Source organism: Corythoichthys intestinalis, chromosome 11, assembly GCF_030265065.1.
Source record: "Corythoichthys intestinalis isolate RoL2023-P3 chromosome 11, ASM3026506v1, whole genome shotgun sequence".
NCBI classification, from domain to species: domain Eukaryota; kingdom Metazoa; phylum Chordata; class Actinopteri; order Syngnathiformes; family Syngnathidae; genus Corythoichthys; species Corythoichthys intestinalis.
In genome coordinates, this window is record NC_080405.1 from 46,189,245 (window position 1) to 46,216,157 (window position 26,913).

Genomic DNA, 26,913 nt, shown 5'->3' on the forward strand with positions numbered 1-26,913 from the left:
AATCGATTAAGCATTGCAGCACTAGAGTCTAGTCAGTTGCATCTCGCATAGAAATAGCACTGCATTTGATAAAATTAACATTATAAAGCATGGTTGTGGCAGTGTGATAACCTGGGGCTGATTTACTGCCTCAGAACATGGACAACTTGCTGTGATTGACAGCACAATTAATTCTGCTGTCTACCAGAAAATCCTGATGGAGAACATCCAGGCATTAGTTTGTGCGCTCAAACTAGCGAGCTCTTAGATCATAAAATAATTAAGGTTTAGCATGGCCGGATTTTAATATATTAAAACAGTTCTGCAAAGAATGAGCTAAAATTCTTCCACAGTAATGTGAAAGACTCAGCACAAATTATAACAAATGCTTGATTTCAGTTATTGCTGCCAAGGGTGGCACAACCCATTATTATTTTCAAGGAGGCAAGAAGCTTTTTACATAGGGCAAGATGGGTTTGGATTTTCACTTTCAAATGTTTTATTTATCACACAATGTCTTTGCAGAAACCAAACAAGAAACTGTACCATCATGTCCATCATCTGAAACTTCAGTGGTGAGTCATTTACTCTTTAACTGCCATTGACAGTGACACGCACACACAGTTAAAATGGATTGGACATGCAATATATTACCATCAATGGCAGTGGATTAGTTTTGTTTTTTTATTTAACACACGGTACAGTTAAAGCTATCCTTTAAATAATCCTGTTTAATCTGTAGATGAGCATACAGAGTCGTCTAGAGGAGAACCAGAAAAAAGAGGATGTTCCTTGTTTGGGAAATCAACCGCCAACAACAACAGAAGGTGACTTGACACAAATTCAGTTCTAAATACTGTCACTGGTTTTCTACGTTTTGAATACCGTCATTTTCGCACTATAAGCCACTACTTTTTTTTCCCCTCATTTTGAACCTTGCAGCTTATTTGTTGATTTATTTGGATTGATAAAAGGTAACAATTCATTTGACAGCAGCGTCATAAGGCCGTCATAATTATGGCATGACACTGTCATGGGCATTAATGAATGCTTATCAGTTATGACAGATGTCATTAACCCTTTATTGCCAAAAGTATCACATTTGATACACCTAAAATTTCATGATTTTGAGACTAATTCTTTTGGGGGGGGCGGGGGGGATGACTTGATGCAAGTCAACACATGCATCTGCAGGTTCCATGAGAAAAACAAACAGGATTTAGCAAGAGTTATAGATATCAGAGCGCTTATTACACATATTCATTTTGACTTTTCTTTTTACAAATTTGAAAAAAGGTTTCATTAGGACCTTATTTTTCAAATTTTGGGATTCTCTGATAATTGCTTCATGTGGCAGGTATTTAAGGGTTAAGTGTCATCTGGCAAATTTTGTCACTAACTCCATTTATGTCCAGCTCAGATCTTTTTCATCCGTTCAAAAGTTAGACAATTTGCCGGATGACGCTAAATGACATCTGTCATAAGCATCCATTAATGCTCATGACAGTGTCATGTCATAATCATGACGGTTTTATGACGCCGCTGTCAAATAAAGTGTTACCGGTTAATCTTTTGGTGTAAATATCCTATTATACAATGAGGACAGCTGCGGCTTATAGTCCGGTGCATCTTATCTATGAACAAATATAGTCCAAAAATTACGGTACTTTTTACACACGCTTTTTTTCCATAGCTTTGAAAAACAGCAACCGCTCTCCGCAGACAAGCAGCAACCCAAATTTACGCTCAGAGTTCTTTGCAGGTAAACATCTTTTTCTGTTTTGTTGTAGTGAAATTAGGTCATTCTTAAATTCATGTGTTGAAAACTAGATCTCAAAAAGTACATATTACAAAGCATCACAGTAGTTACATTCAATCTTTTTTCATCACTACAAGGTTAATTATAATCTCTTGTGGTGTTTTCACAAATCAGATGGAAAGCAACATTTACATTCATTTGCATTACATCCTGCAGATAATTACAATCTCTTGTGGTGTTTTCACAAATCAGATGGAAAGCAACATTTACATTCATTTGCATTACATTCTGCAGATAAGGGGGAGAAGAATCACCATAGCAACGTGAGTACAGTCAACATTTTTCTAATACAGTATTTTGTGGTATACTGTTTGTAGACATGTCTCGATTCTCATCTGGCTCAATGTTATCGGCTGCTCGTATTTTCATTAAACAGAATTTATGTCGTTTTAACTCAAGTAATGACATGCCGCGGCTTCCAAGGGACGCGATTTAGTCGAAACTTGAGTCTTCCCTCCACCCGTGTTCACCTCTGTCCTTTTCTGTCTTCTCTCTCCTTCAGTAGGAGTGGATTGGCTAGCATTGGAGTAGTGCTGTTGTGGTAGACCAACTATCTCAGTCTTTTCCCTTCCCTTTTTTTCCCCCTGTATGTGTGTGTGATTCCTGGTTGTCTGAGGGTGTCCAACGTGTGCATGACTATCTCTGTGCCATGGGTTTTGTGGTTGCATGTGTTCGATGTTGGTGGGCGGGCGTCCAATTAGGTTTCCGTGCCGGTATCGCCTCAGGCCAGACGGGCCGACCGCTGGTCCTGGGACCCGGACGAGGAGCGAAAGCGTCAGGAAAGGTGGCAGCAAGAGCAGGAGCGCCTGCTGCAGGTACAAGAATAGTTTGGGAGACAAAGCATGGACCATGGGGTTCCTTCCTGCACTGGCAGGAACCTTTTTTTATTTGCAAAAAGGACCGTCAAATGCCACTTTACTATACTTTCCTATGCATTATTCAGCCAATCAAGTTATATTTTAAAGTAAATGATTATTATCATACATTTATACCTTATGTTTGTCCATCGCTGCTTTTTAAACGTAATCATAAAACCTGAGCCAAACATTTGATTTAAAAAAAAAAGCTGATTAACCGCATTTCATTGCTATTTTTTTTATGCTTGCAGCCTTCTTTATTGGTGCCGTTAACTTGTCTTTAACGTCCGCCTGCGTCCAGCTGCCACCACCTGCAGGGCGACATTGCGCAATCCAATAAGCTCATAGCTTTTGCTGCTGCCCAAATGTCCCTTGACCTTTTTCTGCAACACAATTAGAAAGACTTCCTCTGCCGAAGACGATGAGTGAATATGTGTTGTAACATTGTGCTATTTGTTTTTTTCTCCCCTGTGTATCCTGCTTCCATCATCAGTCTTCCAATGTGAATCAGAACGAAAAAAAGTTTTTGATTAAAATTTTGTTTTAAGCGTGACAGCTGTTTTCAAGTATGCAATTTTTCCCCTCCAGAAAACTTGTAAAGCCTGGTGGTAGAGAAGCCCACCAATGGCTCACAATGTTTTGGGGTAAATAAATAAATAAAAATGTTAAGTTGGCAGGAATTTTGAAATAAAGACTATTATGTGGTATTATAAGCCACTGATTAAGAATATTTAAACGGAGTGTTTCAAACTGGCACTTCTTTAAAACCATTTTAACAAACAATGCACTTTTCCATGTCAAAGCTTGGACTGGTTTGTTCATATATCGACCGTAAGATGTCGCTATTTCGCTTTCAACTATCACAAAACGTGGTTAAAATCTGTACTCTATACCAGGGGTTTTCAACCCAGTCCTCAAGGCACACTGTGGGTCCTGGTTTTTGTTCCAGCCGATCCAGCAGAGACAGTTGAACCAATGAGGCTTCTGCTAAAACAAGCCACACCTGACTGCAATCAACTGATTGCACTTGTAAAACACCAGATTGGGGAAAAAGTGTTGTCATCTTGTTTGGTAAGAATGAAATCCTGCACCCACAGTGTGCCTTAGTGGAATAGGTTGGGAACCCCTGCTCTATACAATACAGGTAGTCCCTGGGTTACAAAGTACTTTTTTTTTTTTTTTTTTTTTTTTTTTTTTTTTTTTTTTAAATTGAACAATAGACATACATACCGAACAACAGTAATACAGAAAAAACAGCTCACCTAGAATAAACCCTTATCAACAATACTGTATTTCCTCTTACATTGTAAGACATACAAAAATAAATAACAAACAAATTATAAGAAAGAAAAAAAAAACATGTTATTTACTAAACAATTTTGCATTAGCTTCTAGAACAGACTTGCATTTTTTATTCTGTATCATATTAAGTGATGTGAAATACGATTCAATTTCACACAAAAATAATTTAAAGTTCGGATTTACGTTTTGAAATTTAGATTTATGAATATATTTCCCCAGAAATATATAAAGGTTTAATATTGTATATGGTGGAAAACACAGACAAGACTGAAAAAGCAGTTTCTTCTCTTGCACTCCTCTTTAAAAGAAACTGCTGTACTTTAAGCTAAAACAACTGTTGTATTTGATAAAACAATATGTCTATATGCTGCCATAGCAGATTCATGGCGCATTAAGCCCCGAAACTATTTTTAATTTGTCCGTTTTACCCTGAAAACCCCCGTTTACAGACATCGCGCAACCGCTTTTGTTTCATCCTAGCCATAAAACTAAGGTAAATAATTATAGTTATTATTCAAAATGTCTGTCGTTTTTAGCTTAGAATCATTAATTGATGTCTCATATTTTGTTTAAAAATAATAATAATAAATGACTTGAAAAAATTATTCACTCACATATTTTAAACTTTTAATCAAATTATGTCACAATGAAAAAAATGGCGTCTGTAAAAAAGTCACGGATATCTACCTCACATGTATCGCTTAATTGTATTTTTTGTTACTGTCGCGTTTTCTCCGATATGTTAGATGATAAATAATTGATCCAAACAAAGAAAAATTGGAGAGAAAAAAACATTTAAAAGGGTAAATATATGAAAAAGAAAATCTCGACCACTCCTTGATGTCTGCAATATCGGCATCACGACCCTTGTTATATTACCATGTTTCACCTATAAAATCCCCCCAAAATCCAGCTGTGGCCATTCACAGCTGTGTCTTGACACTCGTTGATACATGCTAATATATCGTTAAAGTCATGGCGTCTGTAATTCTGCTCTCGCGTGCTCTCGCCTCCAGATAGGGTTTTGCTGTTTAAAAGATATTTTTTTTCAAAAATGCCCTCCTGTTCAAAAATTTTCTTCCCCCAGAAAATTGAGATTTTAAGCTTTCCAATGATGTATCACTCATGCATATCGGGCAATTTTGAAATTTGGCCAAATTGGGGGTCTCAGAGTGGAACTTCAAGTCACCTGACTGTTTTCCGCCATATATATTTTTATCTTTGGATTAAAATACAGTAATAATTGTTTTTCCTTTTAATCCAACCTTTTTTTCTTGTATGAAATAAAATATATTTTTGAAGCGCAGTCCAAAACTTTGCACTAATGGGGCAACCATAAAACAAATGAGGTATATTTTCAGGCTCGGTCTTCCAAAATGTGCATTTGTTGTCAACATCCTTAAAACGGGGCAAGTACACATTAGTTGGGTATATTTTATGTAAAATCTTCAAATGCAATTCCCTTTCTTTGTTGGAAACAAACAGTTTAAAAGGAACAAGCCACGCTTCTCTCCATTTAATATGATCAAACTGCGCATTTCAGAAGAATTTCCTGCGAGGTACCATTTTTCTATTTCTATAAAAATATTTCTTTATATGTTTGTTCGAACATTTTTTGCTTAAAATATATATATCATTTAGTAAAGGATATTCACATTAACAGATTTCTAATTCTGGTATTTATAATCTTTCGCTAATTCTAATATTCCACTGGGGATGGAGTTAGATGCCGAATGAAATTCTTTAAATTTAATGGGAAATCCTTTTTTTATTAGAAATTCTTCATAAGAAAGAAGCTGTTCATTACCTTTAAATAAATCTTTCAAGTACTGTATTGGCCCAAATATAAGACGGCCCTGATTATAAGACGACCCCCTCTTTTTCAAGACTCAAGTTTGAAAAAAGTTTTTTTGAACACCAAATTAATTTTTATACAGAAAATAATTACAGTACATCCAAAAAAAATGATTGTAACAATATATTTGAGAGAAAAAGCATGTTATTTTGCCTCATTCAAATCTTAATATCTGAACATTTAAATATGTAAACTAAAGTGCAATCACATTCGTAAATGAATGGCTTGTGGTTTTTGAAATGTAAATAAACCAATCTATTGTGATAAACCAACAAAATTGCAATAACTGCATTAACCATCAAAGTGAAGTCTAACTGTAAATGTAGTCTTGAAACAAATCTGAGTAAGGAAAAACATTGCAATGATATAATGCAAACTGGTTACGACTTGAGAGTAGCTGAGATCTGTCATGACAGAACATCGCTTCAATGATATCTGGTGCCATCTGGCATCGTGAATGGGGAGAGTAGCTGAGACTTGTCATGACAGAACATCGCTTGAATGATATCTGGCGCCATCTGGCGTCGTGAATGGGGAGAGTAGCTGAGACCTGTCATGACAGAACATCGCTTCAATGATATCTGGCGCCATCCAGCGTCGTGAATGGGCATAATGTGTAGACTGCGAATATAAGACGAGCCCCTCTTTTTCAGTCTTATTTCAATGCAAAAAACACCATCTTATAGTCGGGCCAATACGGTATATATTGTTTTTAATAGGGTTGTTCCGATCATGTTTTTTTGCTCCCGATCCGATCCCGATCGTTTTAGTTTGAGTATCTGCCGATCCAGATATTTCCCGATTGTTTTTTTTTGCTCCCGATTCAATTCTAATCATTCCCGATAATTTTTCACGATCATATACATTTTGGCGATGCATTAAGAAAAAAATGAATAAAACTCGGATGAATATATACATTCAACATACAGTACATACAGTGGGGAGAACAAGTATTTGATACACTGCCAATGGGTTTTCCCATTGTGAGTGTATCAAATACTTGTTCTCCCCACTGTAAGTACTGTATTTGTTTATTATGACAATAAATCCTCAAGATGGCATTTACATTATTAACATTCTTTCTGTGAGAGGGATCCACGGATAGAAAGACTTGTGATTTTGTGTATTGTGAGTAAATATTGCCATCTAGTGTATTTGTTGAGCTTTCAGTAAATGATACTGTGGCCATCCCAAATGCATGATGGGAAGTGCACCCATGACTGTGCATCGTGCTACCAATTGATATATCTTCTCTGCGTTGGGAAATAACTCAAGGTGTAAAGACAAAGATCAATTGCCACCTTGTTTCCCCACATTGCTCCCCATGATATTTCTAATCTTAGGGAGAGGGATTGTAAGGCATTAGCCAATTTAAATGTGGTTCCAAAGGCTGCCAGAATTCACTCTACCCATTTTGCGCTGCCTTTTATCTCTCTATATAGATAAACGGCGTCATTACAGATTGAGCGCGACAATGAGTGCGAGGGTCGTCCAGTGCATACATTAATATATAACGTGACACATTTTTTAATAAATTATCTGCCGCTATTATTTGGATAAATTTGATAACACTACTTTATGCCAAACTAAAGACTCTGGATGAGTGTAACATATTATGTCTGTAACTTTAAATACAATTAGAAAACGATTTAATTAAAATATATTATTAAAAAAAGGCATGGCCAATATTTTTTTGCCGATTCCGATACTTTGAAAACAATGTGATCGGACCCGATCGATCGGGACATCTCTAGTTTTTATCAATCCAATTTTGTATGAAGAGCGATTTGTTCCTTCTTGTTACATACTTGTTATTCCATATAATAGATTTGTGTGGGGGAAAAGTTATGGGAGTGACATAACTTCCAAGACAACAAGGCTTGTTGATAAAAACCTGACATTTTAACCGGAAGTTTCGAAACTTTGTAAGGGTTACGAAGTACTTGACTTAGGCGATTTCGACTATATGACGCCGGAGTCTCGGCCGCCATTTTGTCTCTAGTCTTTCATTTTAAAAAAAAAAAAATTTTTTAAGTTGCACAAAGAGTATCTAAATGTACCTCACAGTATTTTATTTTTTACTTTTATTAATATGACTTGTTCTGTGCTCACTAAATGTGAAGTTGTTCAGCCTGACAGAGCAAACAAAGCAGTTGTGCTTTTTGAAGCTTTTTACTTCCTTCACTTTTTACAGTTTGAGACAGCAATCAAAGCAATTGTGCTTTTTGAAGCTTTTTACTTCACTTTTTACAATTTGTAAAGCTGTAACACACATACGTACACATCTGTTCAAAACGACACGCATTTTAACAGTAAAACACTTAACATAAAACGATTGGTGTTCAAACGTCCAGCTAGTCTGATCAATATGTAAATTTAGTCAATGAAATTAGCCTAATTTGCTTCACAAAACCCCACAAGCTTAAATGCTACAAATGCTGACGTAGTTACAATTTTCATAGCAAATCGCTCACTCGTAACTCCACAAACTGTAGCTCTAAATTTAATTACAAATGCATACACAAACATTTGCAGAAGCAATTTAAAGCCAAACGAGTGCACAACTATAATTTATCCATGCGAGATGTCTCCTGTAGTGCTCCTGTATGGAAGCATTATTGAACGCTGACCCAACGCTGCCATCAGAGGGCAGTGTATCCTTCACCACTGAACAAAATACAATACTTTTGGACTTTTTTGGATAGTTATTTTGACATTTTAAAGGGTTAATTCCTACTTATGTGGAAATTCGGGTTACGTTGCCAACGTATGAACGGAACTCGTTCATAACCTGTGGACTACCTGTACTTTTTTAAACTTTCTATTGTGAACGTCTGAGGATTCGCTGCAAATGGAGTTGATGTTTACTAGCGATAAACTCATTTAATTTCACAGCAAAAGGATGATTGGATGCCACACAATTGGACGTATATACGATGGGCGACAAGTGCTCCATACATCTCGACTCGATCTCGACAAGTAGATATTAAACAGCATCGGCATGGTATATCTTAGTACTCCCTGTACCGATGACGTCATATTACCGTATCGGTACAGATACCGTTACTAGCATTGGTATCCGTGCAACACTACTTGGCATCAAAGCAAAAACCTGACACCAGTTTGGATTTTCCATCCAAAATGTTTTTAGGAACGGCTGTCACACCTAAAATATAATTTTTTTTGCCTAGTTTAAAAATGCTGACTTTTGGATGTCAGACACATTTCCATGTGTTAATCAGAAAAGTAGTAGAAACAGTGCGAGCCTGTCATTCCAACATGTCTGAAATTAGCCTTTCATAGACTGTCGTGTTTATCTTTGCATGTCAGCCACTGCCTGCTTCTTCTTTTCTCTTTTTCTTCATATTTCACCTCGACAAGCAAACATTTGTATACTTTTTTTAACACACCTTCGACAAGAATCGCAATGTTCTGTGTGTATACGCATGTGGTGGTCTTCCATGGTAACATAGGAGAAGTACCAGCGGGAGCAGGAGAAGCTGAAGGAGGAGTGGGAGAAGGCCCAGAAGGAGGTGGCCCAAGAGGAGAGACGCTACCATGAGGAGGTGGGAGCTGTTAATACTACCTTATGAGTTATGGGATGTATTGAAGTTTTAACTTTGGTTTATTTCACGTTAGGAACGTCTAATCCTACAAGAAACAGTCGCACCACTTACTCCGCTATCATCTGCCTCGCCTGCTTCCCCAGGCCAGGACACCATTGTGCGTTCACTCGCTGACTGGGAGCGCAAGCAGCAGCGGCTAGAGAAACCTTCGGTAAAAAAAATAATTACATTAATTATCAATGTCTTTGCTTAATGGTTTGCAAACATATTAAGTCCAGAGATCCCTTGAAGAAATGTATTGCCGTCCTGTTACACCTTTAGTACTGAAAAACCTCTCCAAAAGTAAAAGACTAAAACTTTTTGTTATAAAAGAACATGCCATTTTAAACAACCTTTTGGCTGAAATAAAATGAATGTTCAACGAAAGTCCTTTGCTCCCTATTCAGAAAGAAGGTACAGAGAGTGTGGCGTGTCAACTGCGAGAAAACAACAGGACAAGTGACATCAGAACCGTCGATGACAGTGTCAGAACAGCTAAAAGGTTTGTTCGCAATTTTTTGGAAATCAAAGATTCAGGGATTCTGCTAAATATATGTCTGAAATGAGTTATACAAGATCTCAATACAAGGGTTTTCCAGTTTACAACTTCAGTTCCTGTAGACCAGGGGTCCCCAAGCTTTTTCCTGTGAGGGCCACATAACTTTTCCCTTCTCTGATGAGGGGCCGGGGTCAGTTTGTAACAGAAAAAGTGTGACGATTGCAGGAGTGCCTAAATGTAAAAATTTATTGTTTTTCAGAAAGCCACAATCAAATAACCCTTTCTGGATTCTTCACGGAACAAAAGCAAATAAAATAAAAAATAATATAATATAATATAATAATAACACTATTAATTAAATAGATAATAACCAAATAACCCTCTATGGGTTCCTCACAAAAAAAAGCCAGAAAATAAAAAACACTATTGGGGGAAAAAAAAAAATATGTATTTTTTTTTTGTTCAGGGGGCCCGACCAAATGTCCTTAAACTACGGGCCAAACATCCCCAAACTATGGCCGGCGGGCGGCCGTAGTTTGGGGACCCCTGCTGTAGACCAACTTGAATTTGTAAACTGAAAATTATTAACTTATTCAGGGCCATTACTGGCGAGTGATTAATTTGAAAGTTTAAGACCAGCAGGGGTCCTAAGATTTAAATGAGCTAAAACACATCTACACGAGACATTGACAACAGTCTGTCTCGCGCTAGCCATGTTGAATAAACTCCGTTCTCCTCGTATGTTTACTTCCGCGCGCAAGTCCCTCGTCCTGCCCTCGTCGCTTTGCTAACGGCACGTCTGCCCGTCACTGATTGGTGGACTCCGCTGTCTGTTTGCCTCTTGTTAAGCTTGTTCGGACAGAATATTAATTAAAAATGAATGAAAACTAAATACTATTGAATATGTCATTATTATCATTTTAAAAATGTAAGTGACGGGTAAAAATAGATTATGACCGGATTTTTATGACACTGTCAGTCAAAATGACAGACAACGAAAAAGTCTAGCGCAACCTCTGCTCTGAACGCACAGTACGTCGAACTTTGAGGCAGATGGGCTACAGCAGCAGAAGACCACGCCGGGTGCCACTCCTTTCAGCTAAGAAGAGGAAACTGAGGCTACAATTTGCACAAGCTCATGGAAATTGGACAATAGAAGATTGGAAAAACGTTGCCTGGTCTGATGAGTTTCGATTTCTGATGCGACATTCGGATGGTAGGGTCAGAATTTGACGTCAACAACATTGGATGGATCATGGATCCATCCTGCCTTGTATCAATGGTTCAGGCTGGTGGTGGTGGTGTAATGGTGTGGGGAATATTTTCTTGGCACTCTTTGGGCCCCTTGGTACCAATTGAGCATCGTTGGAACGCCACAGCCTACCTGAGTATTGTTGCTGACCATGTCCATCCCTTTATGACCACAATGTACCCAACTTCTGATGGCTACTTTCAGCAGGATAATGCGCCATGTCATAAAGCTGGAATCATCTCAGACTGGTTTCTTGAACATGACAATGAGTTCACTGTACTCAAATGACCTCCACAGTCATCAGATCTCAATCCAATAGAGCATCTTTAGGATGTGGTGGAACGGGAGATTCGCATCCTGGATGTGCAGCCGACAAATCATGTCAATATGGACCAAACTCTCTGAGGAATGCTTCCAGCACCTTGTTAAATCTATGCCACGAAGAATTGAGGCAGTTCTGAAGGCAAAAGGGGGTCCAACCCGTTACTAGCATGGTGTACCTAATAAAGTGGCCGGTGAGTGTATATATAAAAACCGTTTTTTGTTTTTGTTTTTTTCTTATTGACATGGCCATGTTGTGTTGAAGAAACGTATGCAGCGATCCGTTGCCGACCATTACGGTACGTGACGTCACCATTTTGTTTCGGTAATACTTCACTCTGATCGGCCGAATGATATCGTCTGTGTTAAATTCTGCTTTTTTCACTCTTCATAAAGCACAGAATTTAGTTTCTTGAACTCATTTGAGTCAACATTTATTGCAGCTCCGCAACTCGGACCATAATAAACGTAACACAACACAGACTTCCTGTGTCCGTCAACTATATCTGTCCCTCGGGGAAACTGAAACCCAAATAACAATAGTGCCTATTGTTACTGTCGTGTCGACAGCGATGAGCTCTCTCGGATTTCCGACTTACGTTCTCGCTTTCATTTCACCGTATCAATCCATGGAGGAAATATTTATTCATGATGATGAAACGAACAAGTTACACAGCAGCCTTTAAAAGAAAAGTCACATCTGTTTTGTTTTCTCCTGGATTCTGGTAAGTTCAAGAAGTTATCAGATCATATTATTACTAGTGTTGCACCGATACCATTTTTTGGCCCCGATACCGATACTTGGCTGTGCAGTATCGGCCGATACCGATACCACCCCGATTATATATGTATATATAAAATTGTTTTTATTTTATTTTTTTTTCTCCCCAAAGAGCTACATAATTGGATGTGAAATCATTGCTATCAAGACTTTGTCAGGCTGTTGCTTACCTTTGCAAAATAGGAAAAAGACTAGTACAAAGTATAATACTAGCCCAACAGTAAGAAAGTAAAAATAAGTTCATAATAATAAACTCTGAATAAATTGATTAAACTTTTTTTAAACCTCTCAAAGGCCAAACAGTGCAACTTTCATGAAATTATTGTCACATTCTGCTGCTGGTTAGATTGTGTTTTGTTGCTGGGCTGTTAGTGGGGGCGTTCCTGACGACACACCTGAATCCAATGTGGGCTCATTAACGCAGCATTTAAGCACGGGTGAGCTCAGAGAAGGCTGCTGAGAAATTTGCTTTGCTGATCGCCATTGGACATCTCGCACTAGTCTCGCTACATTTGCCCCTGCATTGGTTTTTTTCTGGTAGTGTGCTGCACTCGTTTGTAACCTCTACCCTGTGCAGGTATTTGAGTGTTTTTATTTTGGCTTTTTGGCTCGCTGCCTATCGTCTTAGTTATTAAATCTTCAAGTTTCTAGTATTGAGCTCCGTCGACCTGCTGTCACGGACTCCTTTTGTTATATCTCCTATCCCGCGATCGCGTGTTATTTTTTGTTTGCAATCATTAAAACCTTGTACTTATCCCCCGCTTGTTGTCCGCTTCGAGGTCCAACCTCGTTTCCGCATTTGCGGACGCTCACAATTATATTAATAATAATTGACCACAGCATCCCGTCTCTCTATTAGCCTCGTTTTTTCGGGAGGGGGTGGGTCCCTTATTTCTTTTTCTGAAAGGTGGCAACCCTACTTTGGAAACAGTTCCCAAATTACTGCAGCATTTCTTTCAGTAAAAGACAATAAAAGTTAAGTAGACGTAGTGAACTGACCAGAGATTGTTGCACCTGTCCATCACCCTTCCTCTGGATAGCAGTCCTGCTCTTGCAGGCACAAACTCGTTGTGTTCGTTCACGTTTCGTCTTCACATGTTTTATCTGGTTCGAGGTATTGAAACTGGCCGATTTAACTCCACATCTCGAAACTTTCAGGCCGCAAATCTTGCACGCAGCTATTTATTTTAATTGACGGGATTTCTATTTTGAAATATTTCCCGACCGCCGCCATGTCGGCCATGTCATTGGTCAGAAGTGGCGATTGGCCCGTTCTCATTGGTCTGGAGCAGGCCAATAGCGATAGCTGTTTGGTGGTCACGTGTCATCACACAACACAGAGACAAAGTGTAGTGAGCGCCAGGAGGAAAAAAAAAAGGCTGCGGTCAAATGTTATAATAATGGACCAGTAAATGGTATCGACGCCGTCTTTGTTGGTACTCGCCGATACCGATACCACCATTTTGGGCCGGATCGGCGCCCCCTGCCGATACTAGTATCGGTATCGGTGCATCTTTAATTATTACCATACATATTGTCAGTTTACGGTAATGTTTTGAACTACCAATGTGCTTATGCTTGTGCTGTGTTTCACCAGTCAGTAAAATGACATTTCTGTATCTGTACACGAGCTGTTTTCTTGTATTCTTCTATTTATTGGTGCTAAAATTAGGGTGCGCGTTATACACGGGTACAATAATTTTCCCTAGATTTTACAAGTAAATTTGGGGTGCGAGTTATACACGGGTGCACCTTATATTCGTGAAATTACGGTAGTTTATAGGCCTGCACAATCTTGTTTGAACATCGCCATCGCAATATGTGCTTGTGCAATAGTTCTATTGCAGGACGTGCAATTGTTTTTTTGTTGTTTTTGAACATGTCAACTTTTGTTTTGCTTCATAAAAGCAGCAAGTGTGCTCAGACATGGCCTCCTGGATCCCTTTTTATACGTCAGTATGCATAATTCACAGATGAATCCCCTTAGCCTGGGGTAAACTGTATTTTATGAATGCAATATGGTCATGTTGAGTCAACCAAAGTCTTCCCAAACAAAGCTATTCAAGTCATCTGGTGAAAATTCTTCTGGTTTTAATAATGCAATGTACATCACCATATATCGCAAACCCCAAAAAGTTTCAATTCAAGTTTTGTTCAATATCGTTCAGCCCTAGTAGTTTATCTGCATTGTCTTTTTATTCTGAAAAAAAAAAAAAAAAAAAAAATCAAGAAATGAAGAAATCCAAATTTTGGGCGTGGGGGTTACCCTGGTTTTTTTTTTTTTTTTTTGTCTTTTATTAATACTAAATTACTGCATACTCAGTTGAATGTACAGTACTTGCTATCATGACTTGGTCAGAATAACTGAATAACTCACTGTCTGCCATTGACCACGCTAGACATTAAATCCATGTGAAGTGTGAGGTTTGACAGCAAATGAACGAATGTTTATTAGTGACCACCCTCCCGTTTCAAATGGATTGGACATCTAGTAGTGATAAATTAACTGGTGGGAGAGTGCAGCTTGGCCAGAGGAAGAAAAAAAAAATGTTTAGCTCATTCGCTGCCATTGATGGTGCTATCCTGTATCGCAGGGGTGCCCAAGTCCGGTCCTCAAGAGCCCCTATCCAGCTTGTTTTCCATGTCTCCCTCCTTTAACACACCTGAATCAAAAGATCAGCTCATCGGCAAGCTTTGCAGGAGCCTGACAATGATCCTCATTATTTGATTCAGGTGTATTGGAGGTGGGAGACATGGAAAACAAGCTGGATAAGAGCTCTCGATGACCGGACTTGGGCACCCCTGCTGTATCGGTACTGATATATCTGTATTTGTGCAACACTAAGTAGAACTGTTCTTTTATGTGGTCATCTGCAGCGCAGGAATTCAGAGCAGCTGTCTGCAAAATGGCCAGAAGCTTCACCAAAAGACCTCCACGTCTGTCAGGAAGCGTCAAGAGGGCGATGCCGGGAAGTCCATCCGACCTGCTGGAGACCGCAGGTGTGTTTTCAATGTGTGTGCGTAAAATGACTTCATATCTGTCTACTTCTGGCTTCTTCAGTCGTTCACTGAAAGAAGCTTTCTGCCACTGGCAGTAATTGGTGAGCATGATATGCATACCTGTCAAGTTGTATGGTTTCAGCATAATACAAGTGAGCACAGATTCTTAAAAGTGTATGACGTACGTTCAAAATCTGTACGTTTTTCTTGCATTATGTTTTTTTTCTCCGTGCGGATTTTGTCTCCGTTTCGGCAACGAGATAATGTGTGTTACTATGCTTTACTATGTCGGTTGGATGACGAGAGAAGAGTGGGAGTGGGAAAGAGGGAAGTGTTGTGACACTGTAGCAAACGCGATGCTAGGCTAGGTGGCTCCAACATTTCCTGACTGTAGCCGACAGCATACAATCTACAGCCACTTGATGCTGCACTAGATATCATATGCATATAGAACTAGATGCGAAATGACAGACTCGGCGGCGTGAGGAAACAGCTGCCATTTTAAAGCAGTAGGCTTCTCAGAAAGGCTAACTTTTTATCAGAAATACTCCTAAATCGGCAAAATCCTGACTTGAATCTATCTTTAAATGATGAAACAGTTTTAAAACTTTCACATGTCGAAAATAGACAGAAGGGAACTACCGTATTTTTCGGACTACAAGTCGCTCCTGAGTATAAGTCGATCCAGCCATAAAATGCCCAACGAAGAGAAAAAAAACATATACAAGTCGCACCGGAGTATAAGTCGAATTTTTGGGGGAAATTTACTTGATAAAATCCAACACGTAGAACAGACATGTCATTTTGAAAGGCAATTTAATATAAAAATACAATAGAGAACAACATACTAAATAAATATACAGTGTACAGTGTGTGAACAACAAAATGTGAATATACTTTCCTACGCTACGGCTCGGTCCTGGCTATACAGCGAACTCCCAAAAGACAATGCTGGACGTCCGTATAATTTGCTGAATCAATTTGGTCCTCGATAGAAAACAGGTTCGCATCAACGTAAATAAATGATAATTAGGTACTATTAGTAATAAGTAACAGGTTAGCATGCGTTCGCTATCATTAGCACATCGTTCAAACAACCACACAACTGGCTCTAAGTGTCCGATCGCGGGTGGAAAACACGCAACAACAATAGAAAAGATGATACACGCAGGTGTTGCCTCTGTAGAGATGATTTAAAAGCATAAACAATGAAAGTAGGTTCGCAGCCGTCTATTCTCTCTCGCTGTAACTCGCCCACTCACTCACTCAGAGCTACGTAGCTGTCCGTCTTCTTCTGGCGTGTGAGCACTCTTCTCCACGTAAACAAGTGCGAGTGCGCCCTCACGTGGGCGTGAAAGCGCCACAAACTAAATGCATCTATTTCATGTTAAAAAAGTCAATAATACAATTGAACATACACTGCCAAAGTCAGAACGCAAACGTGGCCATAGCTATAAAGAGTTATTCAGATAACTATAGCATAAGAACATGCTAACAACTTTACAAAACCATCAGTGTCACTGCAAAACACCAAAATAACATGTGAAATTATATCATAATGTGTTAATAATTCCACACATATGTCGCTCCTGAGTATAAGTCGCACCCCCAGCCAAAATATGAAAAAAAACGCGACTTATAGTCCGAAAAATACGGTAATGCAAAAACGGGAGCAATTTAATAACTTTGGCAGTTGATTCACATGAAATGAATTCCAAACATAGCAAAGGTTACTGTTTGTTTTTTTTTTTGTGTGTGTTTTTTTTTAAAGGAAAAAAAACATGAATGGTAACACCAGTTACTTTGCCAAGTAACTAATTACTCTTACATTCAGGTAACTGAGTTACTAACAAAGATGTCCCGATCACGTCATTTTCAAAGTATCGGAATCGGCGAAAAAATATCGGACATGCCTTTTTTTAATATATATTTTTTTTAATTAAATCATTTTGTAATTGTATTTAACGTTACAGACAAAATGTCTTACACTTTCATCCAGAGTCTTTAGTTTTGGCTTAAAGTAGGGCTATCAAATTTATCGCGTAAACGGCGGGATTTTTTATTTTTTTTTTCAAATAATCACATTAAAATATTTAATGCAATTAACGCATGCGTTGCACGACCCACTCACGCATTATCGCGCTCAATCTATAATGGCGCCGTTTTACCTATTTATAGAGCTAACAGGCAGCGTAAAATGAGTAGAGAGAATTTCGGCAGTCTTGGAGCCTCTTTTCAATTGACTAAAGCCTTAAAATCCCTCTCTCAACAATTAGAAATATTCGTGGGAAGAAATGTGGGGAAAAATTATAGTGGATGGTCTTTTCCTTACCACCCTATATTACTTCCCAACACAGAGAAGATATATCAATTGGTGCCACTACGCACAGTCATGGGTGCACTTCCCATCATGCATTTGGGCAGAACAGTTAAATGGCTACAGTATCATTTACTGAAAGCTCAACAAATACACTAGATGGCAATGTTTAGTCACAATATAAAAAAATCGTATTTATCTTTTAAGAATTACAAGTCTTTCTATCCGTGGATCCCTCTCACAGAAAGAATGTTAATAATGTAAATGCCATCTTGAAGATTTATTGTCATAATAAACAAATACAGTACTTATGTACTGTATGTTGAATGTATATATTCGTCAGAGTTTTATTCAGTTTTTTCTTAATGTATTGCCAAAATGTATATGATCGGGAAAAATTATCGGGAATGATTGGAATTGAATCGGGAGCAAAAAAAAAAAAAAAAAGCAATCGGATCGGGAAATATCGGGATCGGCAGATACTCAAACTAAAATGATCGGGATCGGATCGGGAGCAAAAAAACATGATCCGAACAACCCTTGTTACTAACTCGATTACTTTTTGGGAGAAGTGAATTGTAACTGTAATTAATTACTTTTTCAAAGTAAGATTAACAACACTGGTCATAAAGATGAAGTCTGCAGAATGAAAAGTGACAAAAGCGGAGATATTATTTTGCCAATTTGTTGCCAACCACAATTTGCCTGCAAGTATTGATGATCACTTCTCAGAATAAGCAAAAGAAATGTTCCCTGACTCAAAGATTCCATCGGTAAGTTAATTTTATCAACTGACCTTTTTAACCCTTAGATGCATAAGAGGGTCAAAAATTACCCGGTGAGGTTGTTTTCTTGGAATATCTTCGGAATGAAACATTGTTATCAATTCATATTCCAGGTATTCCTAAAAAAAAACATGTTTTTGACATAATGCCATTCAAATTTTTGATGAACTTTTTATACATTTAAAGAAATTGTCCTTTTTGTATTACTACCCTAAGCTTCCACAAATGGGTCAAAAATGACCCACATGCATTTTCTATGGATTCCAATGGGAATCTTTGATTCTTATCAACTTTGGCTGTCAGGAATAAATTTACCCCGGACTACACAGACTAGGTATGTAAAAAGTGACATCCCTTAAGAAGATTATTTTACACAGCAAGAGCTGATACGTGTACTGTAAGTATTATGTCCATATAGTATTTTTTGTGTGGGTGTTTCATGACTATATATTATTATTTATCAGCAAATTATCCGACTTCATAACTAGCTAGCTAACTAAGGTTAGGTTCATACCGCTTGTCCTAATGCACAATTCCGATTTTTTTTGTCATATCTGTTTTTTTTGGCGTACCCGTTCAGACTGCCTTTGCCCATTGAGCCTGTTCAAGTCTCTGATGTTAATTGCTGCATGAATTCCAATTTGGGGGACTTGAAAGTTCGGACTGCCGCCACATTCTGGATAAATGATAAATGTGGCCCGGACGGGATTTTATCCACATACAAAAGTGACCTGGATCGAATTTGAAAATGGTCCACTTTTATGTGACTTTGCCCGTTCAGTCGAGTCGGAAAAACACACCAAAAAAATCGGATTTGTGCTCGATTTACAGCCGAAATGGTCCTACAGATGTTGGATAATGGAGAGGCAGTGACAGGGTTGGACTCAAGTGCCTGAAAATTCTGCTGATGAGGACCCAGACTATTGTCCAGGTGGCACTGGCAGCTGTCCACCTGGAAATCCAGCTGAACAGGAGCAATCTGACTCATAAGATTCCACTTACGTGTCCTCCAAAGAAGAAAGTGTCCAAATCGTGGCCAACAGAATGAGTTGGTAGGGCTCTTACTAGAGAGAATTACCTCCCACCCAGGGCAGAACACAGCCACAATATCCTCAGAAATTGGTCAGTGCCTCCACAAGGACTTAGCACCGCTGTCTCACCAAAAAGATGCATGGGAGCTCTTCATCATTGATGATAAAATACAAGGAAGGATGAAGTCTATTGCTGTTTTTTTTTTTTTTTTTTTTTTTTTTTTATGTTAATTAAATCATAAAGATATTTCAAGCATGAAATCACTCTTGTGTGGCCCTAAATATCATACTAATTAATATACAACTTTATTCTTCACCAAAATGGCATAAAAACACATTAGTTCTAATATGGGTCATTTTTGACCCACTTATGGAAGAGTGTAGGGTCCAGTAACTTGTGCATCTAAGGGTTAATTTATAATTGGACACACTAACGAACTACCTTCAAGTCAAACTAAATTGCGAGCTGAAGTGCAGCCATCAAAAGACATGATAGAAATTGCCAAAAGTGCTACATGCAATTATAACAAAAGACACTGTTATATTTGAGTAATCATGATGTAGCTAAAGATATTGATTGCACCAGGTTATATGTGACAATATTACCAATAAAGTCATATTATTTTAAAAATTGAGTTTTATTTTGGTTTCATATTGCACGCTAAATGAAACGTAAGATTAGCCAACAATTAGTAACGGCGTACGTCATTATTTGTAAGATTACCAACAGCCTCGGGTTGACAGGTATGGATATGTAACCATGTCTACTGTAACGTGCTTGTGCTGTGTAATCGAAGCCAGGCTGTCGTGATGACTTGCAGTTTTTCTGTTTGCCTGTTACCCCAGCAGATGGCGCCAACTACTATTTTCTTGCTCTTCATGCTCTAAAAACAAGCTTGAATCTTTGCTGCAATCATATGCTCATCTCAGTTTCTCATCGTCATCATCATAAACGTGCCGCAGTATATTTTGTAGAAAGCCGCACAAAAGCAGGCTCTGGAATAAACTAATCAGTTGGCCGCAGTCATTTGAAATCCTAAAAAATCCAAGCAACCCCCATCCGAGTCAGTCAGTCAATCATGTAGTCTGTCAAATTCCACGACAATCTGTCCATTTTCAGGAGCCACGGCCCAGCCAAGAACCCTCTACGTTCTGGCGACACACCACCCAACAGGTATCCTCATGTCCACTTTTTGTGTCATGCTGTACTTGTGCTTGCTAGCTTCGTAGAAGAACAAATGTTATTTTCAGGGATGCATCTGGGCCCCCTTGCGCCATTTACGCATTTTGACAGCCACTGGCGCAACTTTGTAACTCCACTGCGCCAGCACCGGCGCAAGTCAATTACGATTGGCGCATATTTCTACATGATCTGCGCCACATATGACATACTTCTGTTAAAATAGCTAAAGAAATAAATTTAGTTAAACAGCAATTGAAAACTGTTCGTTTTCCTTCAGAGGTTTTAACTTTCGTCGTCTGCCATCTTGCCTTGGAGGCACCTTGCGCCGATTGGCCTGCCAACGTATACCTAACATATCCTGACGTATCCTAAAGAAATCCTGACATATCGTAACGTTTCCTAATTACTTATGAACACATATGAACAGGGAGGTCTGAATGCCATTGATTTTTCTAGTCTGAACTGCACCTTCAAGGTTAACTGGGCCAAACGTTTCCTTACAAATCCACATTCAACGTGGAATTTTATTCCTAATTTTATTTTTTCTAAGTGTGGTGGCCTGAATTTTATTCTGAGTTGCAGCTATGATGTTGACAAATTGGCAGGAAAGGTCTCTTTGTTTCACAAACAAGTATTGTCAGCATGGTCCATGATATACAAACACAATTTCTCACCACATACACATATAATCTGGAATAACAGGACAATTCTTCATAAAAACAAATCCTTATTTTTGGACAATTGGGTGCAAAATATTATTTTTGTGTCCCAACTTTTTAATCGCAATGGGCACCTGATGTCTGATGCAGTGTTTCTTAATTGTTTTCAGTTCCCAGTTAGACCTCAGCAATATGCCATTGTTTTTTATGCTAATCCGTCAGGTATCATGATGCTATGCAGAAATGTAAACTTGCCATTGCAAAGTTTAGCTCCTCCGAATATATTAAACTCAAGTGTGGGGAAATTGTGTTTGCGTCATAACAAGAATTCAAATAGATATGTTCGTTCACCTTTTCAGAATTACCTTAGATTCAAGCCATATGTTCAATCGTTTTGAAATCGATTTGTTGGAGATATAATTTGGTCCAGAGTTTGGACTATGCCCAACATGTTCCTGTTGACTAATAAGGTCAAAGAAGTCTCTTTCAAAATTATTCACAGATATTATCCTGCAAATCACTATATGAAAAAATTCAAGAGGGACATTGACACGAACTGTTCATTCTGTGGAGATCATCCAGAGACAGTGTTCACCACCTTTTTTGGACTTGTTCTTTTTCCAACAAATTTTGGAAAGATTTTTGTAAGTTTGTTGACAGGAATCTACATGTGGACTTCAAGCTAAAATGGGAAAATGTCCTTTTTTTTTTTTTTATAAAAAGATCAGGAATGAAGATATTTTTACTGTTAATCTGCTTCTTTTGTTGTCGAAATTCTACATCCACAAATGTAAGTTCAGCAAGCTGTTACCATCTTTTTCTCACTTCCACAATGAAACGGTATGCTACATAAATCTATTGAAAAAATCAAAGAATAGGAAAGCGGAGAAAATAATTGACATTTGCGAAAAGCTACACCTTTTTTGTGAATAGTTGATAATAGTATTATTCATTTATTTTTTTCTCTAATTTGCAATTTTTGGTATGTTTGTACCCCCTGGCATATTTGTGTTTGTATTCTTTTTTTTTTTTTTTTTTTTTTTTTTTTTGTATTAGTATTGTCTGTATTTTTATGTTTGTATTGTTGTTTATTTTGTTGTGTATTAAAAAAAAAAAAAAAGTAACGTTTCCCAGTGCCTGTCCGATATATCCGAATGTTTTTCATAACGAAAGCTAACACTTCCGCGGGGAAAGGCATAAGAGCCAATCGAGAGAGCGGATGGAGCAAGCGGGTCGACGTAGCACAGCCAATCACGAGTAAGTAGGAAGATGAGTCATAGCACAGCCAATCACGAGTAAGTAGGAAGATGACTCAGTGTCGTCACAGCCAATCACGAGCGAATGCGGAAGAATGGCGGCAAACAACATAGTTGTCGAACGTTGAGACGCTTTTATGGAAAATTTACGCCAATAAACTTTTTTTTTTTTTAACCAACATCCCCGACGGACATTGCAGAACGTCAATAAAAAAGCAAATTGGACATCTACCCTTTTCCTGGCCCACTTCCAAGTGCAGTAAGGTCAGGGGAGCACAAACTGCCAACACACAGACTGGTTATGTAGCTTGAGGGTAGAACATATAGGCAGATAGGCATTTTGGAAAAGCAGATTGTGAAATGTTGGAGCGTTTTATTTTTATTTTCCTTCCCTTTAAATCACTCTTAATACTCATCTGTTACGATCTGCTTTTAATGTATTGTTACTTTTATTATTCTCATTATTGTGTCCCTGTCTTGTTCTCTTATAAATGTTCTTATACACAATTTTAACTTCTAATTCTATGCTTTTTTTTTTTTAAATAGTGAAACATTTTGTATGTACTAAATGTATGTTGTATGTATTTTGTATTGTACATTTTGTCTTAAAATTGTTTGTTGATATATTAGAAAAATAGATTTTACTCAAATAATGGTTTTTCATTTGCAATTTAGAAATATCATGCTCCAATGAATGTATTTTGGTTTATTTCAATCAGTTATGTATACCTCGGCAATCTAGTTAAATCGGGCCCCATCAATTTTAGAATTTGGCCCCCTTTTCAGACACAAGGGGGGCAACTGGCCCCTTTTTTTAATTTCCCAGATGCATCCCTGTATTTTTGTGGCTGCCCTGAAATCCACTCAACATCATGTTCACTTCCTATAGTCTTAGCAATGTCACAAATACTTTGAAAGCAGCATGTTCTTCAATGTTGTTTATCTATGCAGGTCAGTGAGCGGCAAGAAGCTGTGCTCCAGCTGCGGGCAGCCATTGGGCAAAGGGGCCGCCATGATCATAGAGACACTTAGCCTCTATTTCCACATCGACTGTTTTAAGGTTAGTCAAATGTGAGAGTGGTCTACAGCTTGTAGACCATGTAAGAAATGTGCTTAGCTTTATTATTTGTTCTATTGTTACCAGTGCGGTGTGTGCAAAGGCCATTTAGGAGACACGTCCACCGGCACCGACGTGCGGATCCGGAGCGGCCTCCTCAATTGCAACCAGTGCTACATTCGCTCCCGCTGTAAGTCGCCTACACTCGATATCATTACCGCAACATCAGTGCATTATAAGGGCGTAATAGTATAAAGTAAGATGTTTCTGTTTAATAAAGCAACCAGCAGGTTGCTAGCAAAATTTTCTAATAAAATAACAATTTAACTCATTGGCTGCTATTCATGAGTTAATCTTCACCTCCCAGTCAAAATAAATTGGACGTCTAGTGCTGTCAGTGTACTGTACTGTCACAATTAGTTGGATGTCGGTATCATTGTCAATGGCAGGCAATGAGTTAAGAAAGAAACTCATTGGTGGTAGCTTAAGCTTTGTATGTAATGCTAAAGCTTCCATCTTTAATATTCCTTGGGTTTTTTTTCCAATAACGTTTCTTTTGACGCACTGCACAACCAAAAGCATTGGACCCACCGACACCGTTCCAACACCAAAACGACCGTAATTCTCACACAATGCAGGCGCTCTTTTGTTGGACGTGCCAAATATTACCATTCACCCCAAAATACATGTTTTTTTTTTTTTTTTTTTTTAGTTTACATATTTAAATGTTCAGATATTTAGATTTGAATGAGGCAAAATAACATGCTTTTTTTCTCAAATATATTGTTATAATCATTTTTTTCGGATGTACTGTAATTGTTTTCTGTATGAAAATTAATTTGGTGTTCAAAAAGTCTTTTTTCAAACTTGAGTCTTGAAAAAGAGGGGGTCGTCTTATAATCAGGGCCGTCTTATATTTGGGCCAATACGGTAATCAAAATAAAATAAAAAGAACAAGTTTCAAGTTTCCAGGACTGAAAATAAACATTATATTTGTACAACACAACTTCACTTAATCTAATGACAGAAATACTGTATACATATCAGACTTTGCGCATGAAAGGGTAAGGGTAAAATATATATGACCCCGCGTACCACTCTACACTATAAATCCACCTCATTTCCCTTCCCTTCCTTCATTTCCATCTCTGCTGATTTTTGCTGCTGGCTAAACATTTGCGACTCTTTCCCTTCAAGCGGCAGGACAACCCACGACCTTGTGACGCCTCCAGTCGAGTTGAACCCCGTCATCTGCCAAGCCCCGCCCTTTCCCGTTCTTCACGTGGGCCAAGCAAAGATTTTTCATCCATTGACAGTGTGTTCTCTGACTGCTGAGTGTCGACGTGAAAAACTATCACTCATATGAAGCACAATCAATTTGAGCTGCTATTCAGTTCCACATATGTAAAGCAAACACAGTTTATTCCAATATACTGTAATTTTTGGACTATAATGCACACCTGACTATAAGTTGCTCCCACCAAATTTGACAAGAAAACAGTATTTACTCATATTTTAGCCGCAGGGATATTCACACTTGAAGACTACTATTGACACGATACTACAATTTAACTGTATCAATACTCAAATTAAATGCAATTTTCAAGACTACATTATTAAACTCAAAATTAAATGTTATTTTTGATAATGGATATCCAATCATGTGGCTCTTAAAAACTAAATTAAAACTCTTTAAAGAAGTGTATCACGAGTAGATATCCAATCCATTTGAAGTGGAATCCATCTAGAACCGTCAATGTTCACCCAGTAATTTAAAAATAAAATTGATTCTTCCTCTGGCCAAGATGCACCTTCTCACCAATTATTTGATCACTAGTAGACATCAAATCCATTTGAACTGAGCTTCAAATGGATTAGACATCTAGTGCCATCAATGGCAGCCAATGAGTTAACAAGGAAAATTCAAAATATCCTCCATTACTATCGAGAGTTGCGTGAAATCAAATTCACCCCATGACACCAAATATCTCGCTAGCAGTATAGTCGCACAAAAATACATGAGTATCGATACTTTCACAATGCAGTATCGTTTCCGCATACAGCATTTCAGTTTTAATACTTTTTATTAGGGCTGCAGCTATCGATTATTTTAGTAGTCGATTAATAGATTAATTCGAGTAATCGGATAAGGAACGTAAAAAATGAAAACACCTGAGCTGAGCCTCAAACGGTATAAAAAATAAATGAGGATCTATGTAGAACAAAATAACAATTGGCTAACTTACATAGCAAAAGTCCGCTAGCTTAAATGCTGTAAAATGCTAACGTTATTTTTTTATTTATTCATTTTTTTACAATACTCTTAACAAATGGTTCACATATTCCCACAAAAAAAAAACGGCTAGATATACCCATAAACCAAGTTACGAATGCATTTTAAAAAAAAAACATTTGTATAACAAAAACATAGCTTATGTTGGTCTTAACAGGGAGCAGCTGGATTCAGCCATGTAAAAGGGGATACTACCAGAAGGCAGTGTATCCACCCAAATAAAAAAAATAAAATGCAAACACTTTCAAAACAAACCACTACAACACCACTTTAATTAAACGAATACACGAAGCAGCAAAATTTAATTTGAGTCTTATTTTCGAATCGAATATACGAGTAATCGGACAAAGGAACATAAAAAATTAAAACACCTGAGCTGAGCCTCAAACGGTATAAAAAATAAATGAGGATCTATGTAGAACAAACTAACAATTGGCTAATGTACATAGCAAAAGTCCGCTAGCTTAAATGCTATAAACTGCTAACGTTATTTTTTTATTTATTCATTTTTTACAATACTCTTAACAAATGGTTCACATATTCCCTCAAAAAAAAAAAAAAAAAAAACAGCTAAATATACCTATAAACCAAGTTACGAATGCATGTTAAAGAAACATTAATATAACAAAAACATAGTTTATGTTGGTCTTAACAGGGGGCAGCTGGATTCAGCCATGTAAAAGGGGGCACTACTAGAGGGCAGTGTATCCACCAAAATGAAAAAAAAAAAAAAAAAATGTAAACACTTTCAAAACAAACCACTACAACGCCACTTTAATTAAACGAATACTCGAAGCAGCAAAATTTACTTAGAATCTTATTTTCTAATCGAATACTCGAGTTATTCGATTAATCGTTGTAGCCCTACTATTTAGTACTTTTGGCCAAAATGTAAAAATCCATGTGAAAGCTTGTTTTTATAATCCAAAAATTACAGCACTTGGGGCATGTGCCCCCCCCCCCCCGTTTTCACCATGCGACATCAATCTCCGACACCAGATGATGTGAGATACGCAAAAGGATTCTTTGCACCATGCAATACAGGACTCCCACCAATGTAAA

The 26,913-nt window shown here is 37.9% G+C and overlaps 1 protein-coding gene across 5 annotated transcripts in view; it reads left to right on the forward strand.

Moving 5' to 3' along the window:
- Positions 1 to 26,610, forward strand: part of LOC130924010 (LIM and calponin homology domains-containing protein 1-like) — a 127,131-nt gene extending 100,521 nt beyond the window's left edge. For 4 of the 5 annotated variants that reach the window (XM_057850285.1, XM_057850286.1, XM_057850290.1 and 1 more), the window contains 13 exons: positions 505 to 554; positions 722 to 806; positions 1,673 to 1,741; positions 2,033 to 2,061; positions 2,500 to 2,613; positions 9,286 to 9,378; positions 9,452 to 9,589; positions 9,825 to 9,919; positions 15,148 to 15,270; positions 20,524 to 20,577; positions 23,453 to 23,561; positions 23,646 to 23,748; positions 24,756 to 26,610. In XM_057850285.1, coding sequence (XP_057706268.1) covers positions 505 to 554; positions 722 to 806; positions 1,673 to 1,741; positions 2,033 to 2,061; positions 2,500 to 2,613; positions 9,286 to 9,378; positions 9,452 to 9,589; positions 9,825 to 9,919; positions 15,148 to 15,270; positions 20,524 to 20,577; positions 23,453 to 23,561; positions 23,646 to 23,748; positions 24,756 to 24,781 — 1,088 coding nt within the window. In that variant the 3' untranslated portion in view covers positions 24,782 to 26,610. The remainder of the gene's footprint in view (positions 1 to 504; positions 555 to 721; positions 807 to 1,672; positions 1,742 to 2,032; positions 2,062 to 2,499; positions 2,614 to 9,285; positions 9,379 to 9,451; positions 9,590 to 9,824; positions 9,920 to 15,147; positions 15,271 to 20,523; positions 20,578 to 23,452; positions 23,562 to 23,645; positions 23,749 to 24,755) is intronic. The other variant, XM_057850287.1, reaches the window with a different exon arrangement.
- The last annotated feature ends 303 nt before the right edge of the window (positions 26,611 to 26,913 follow it).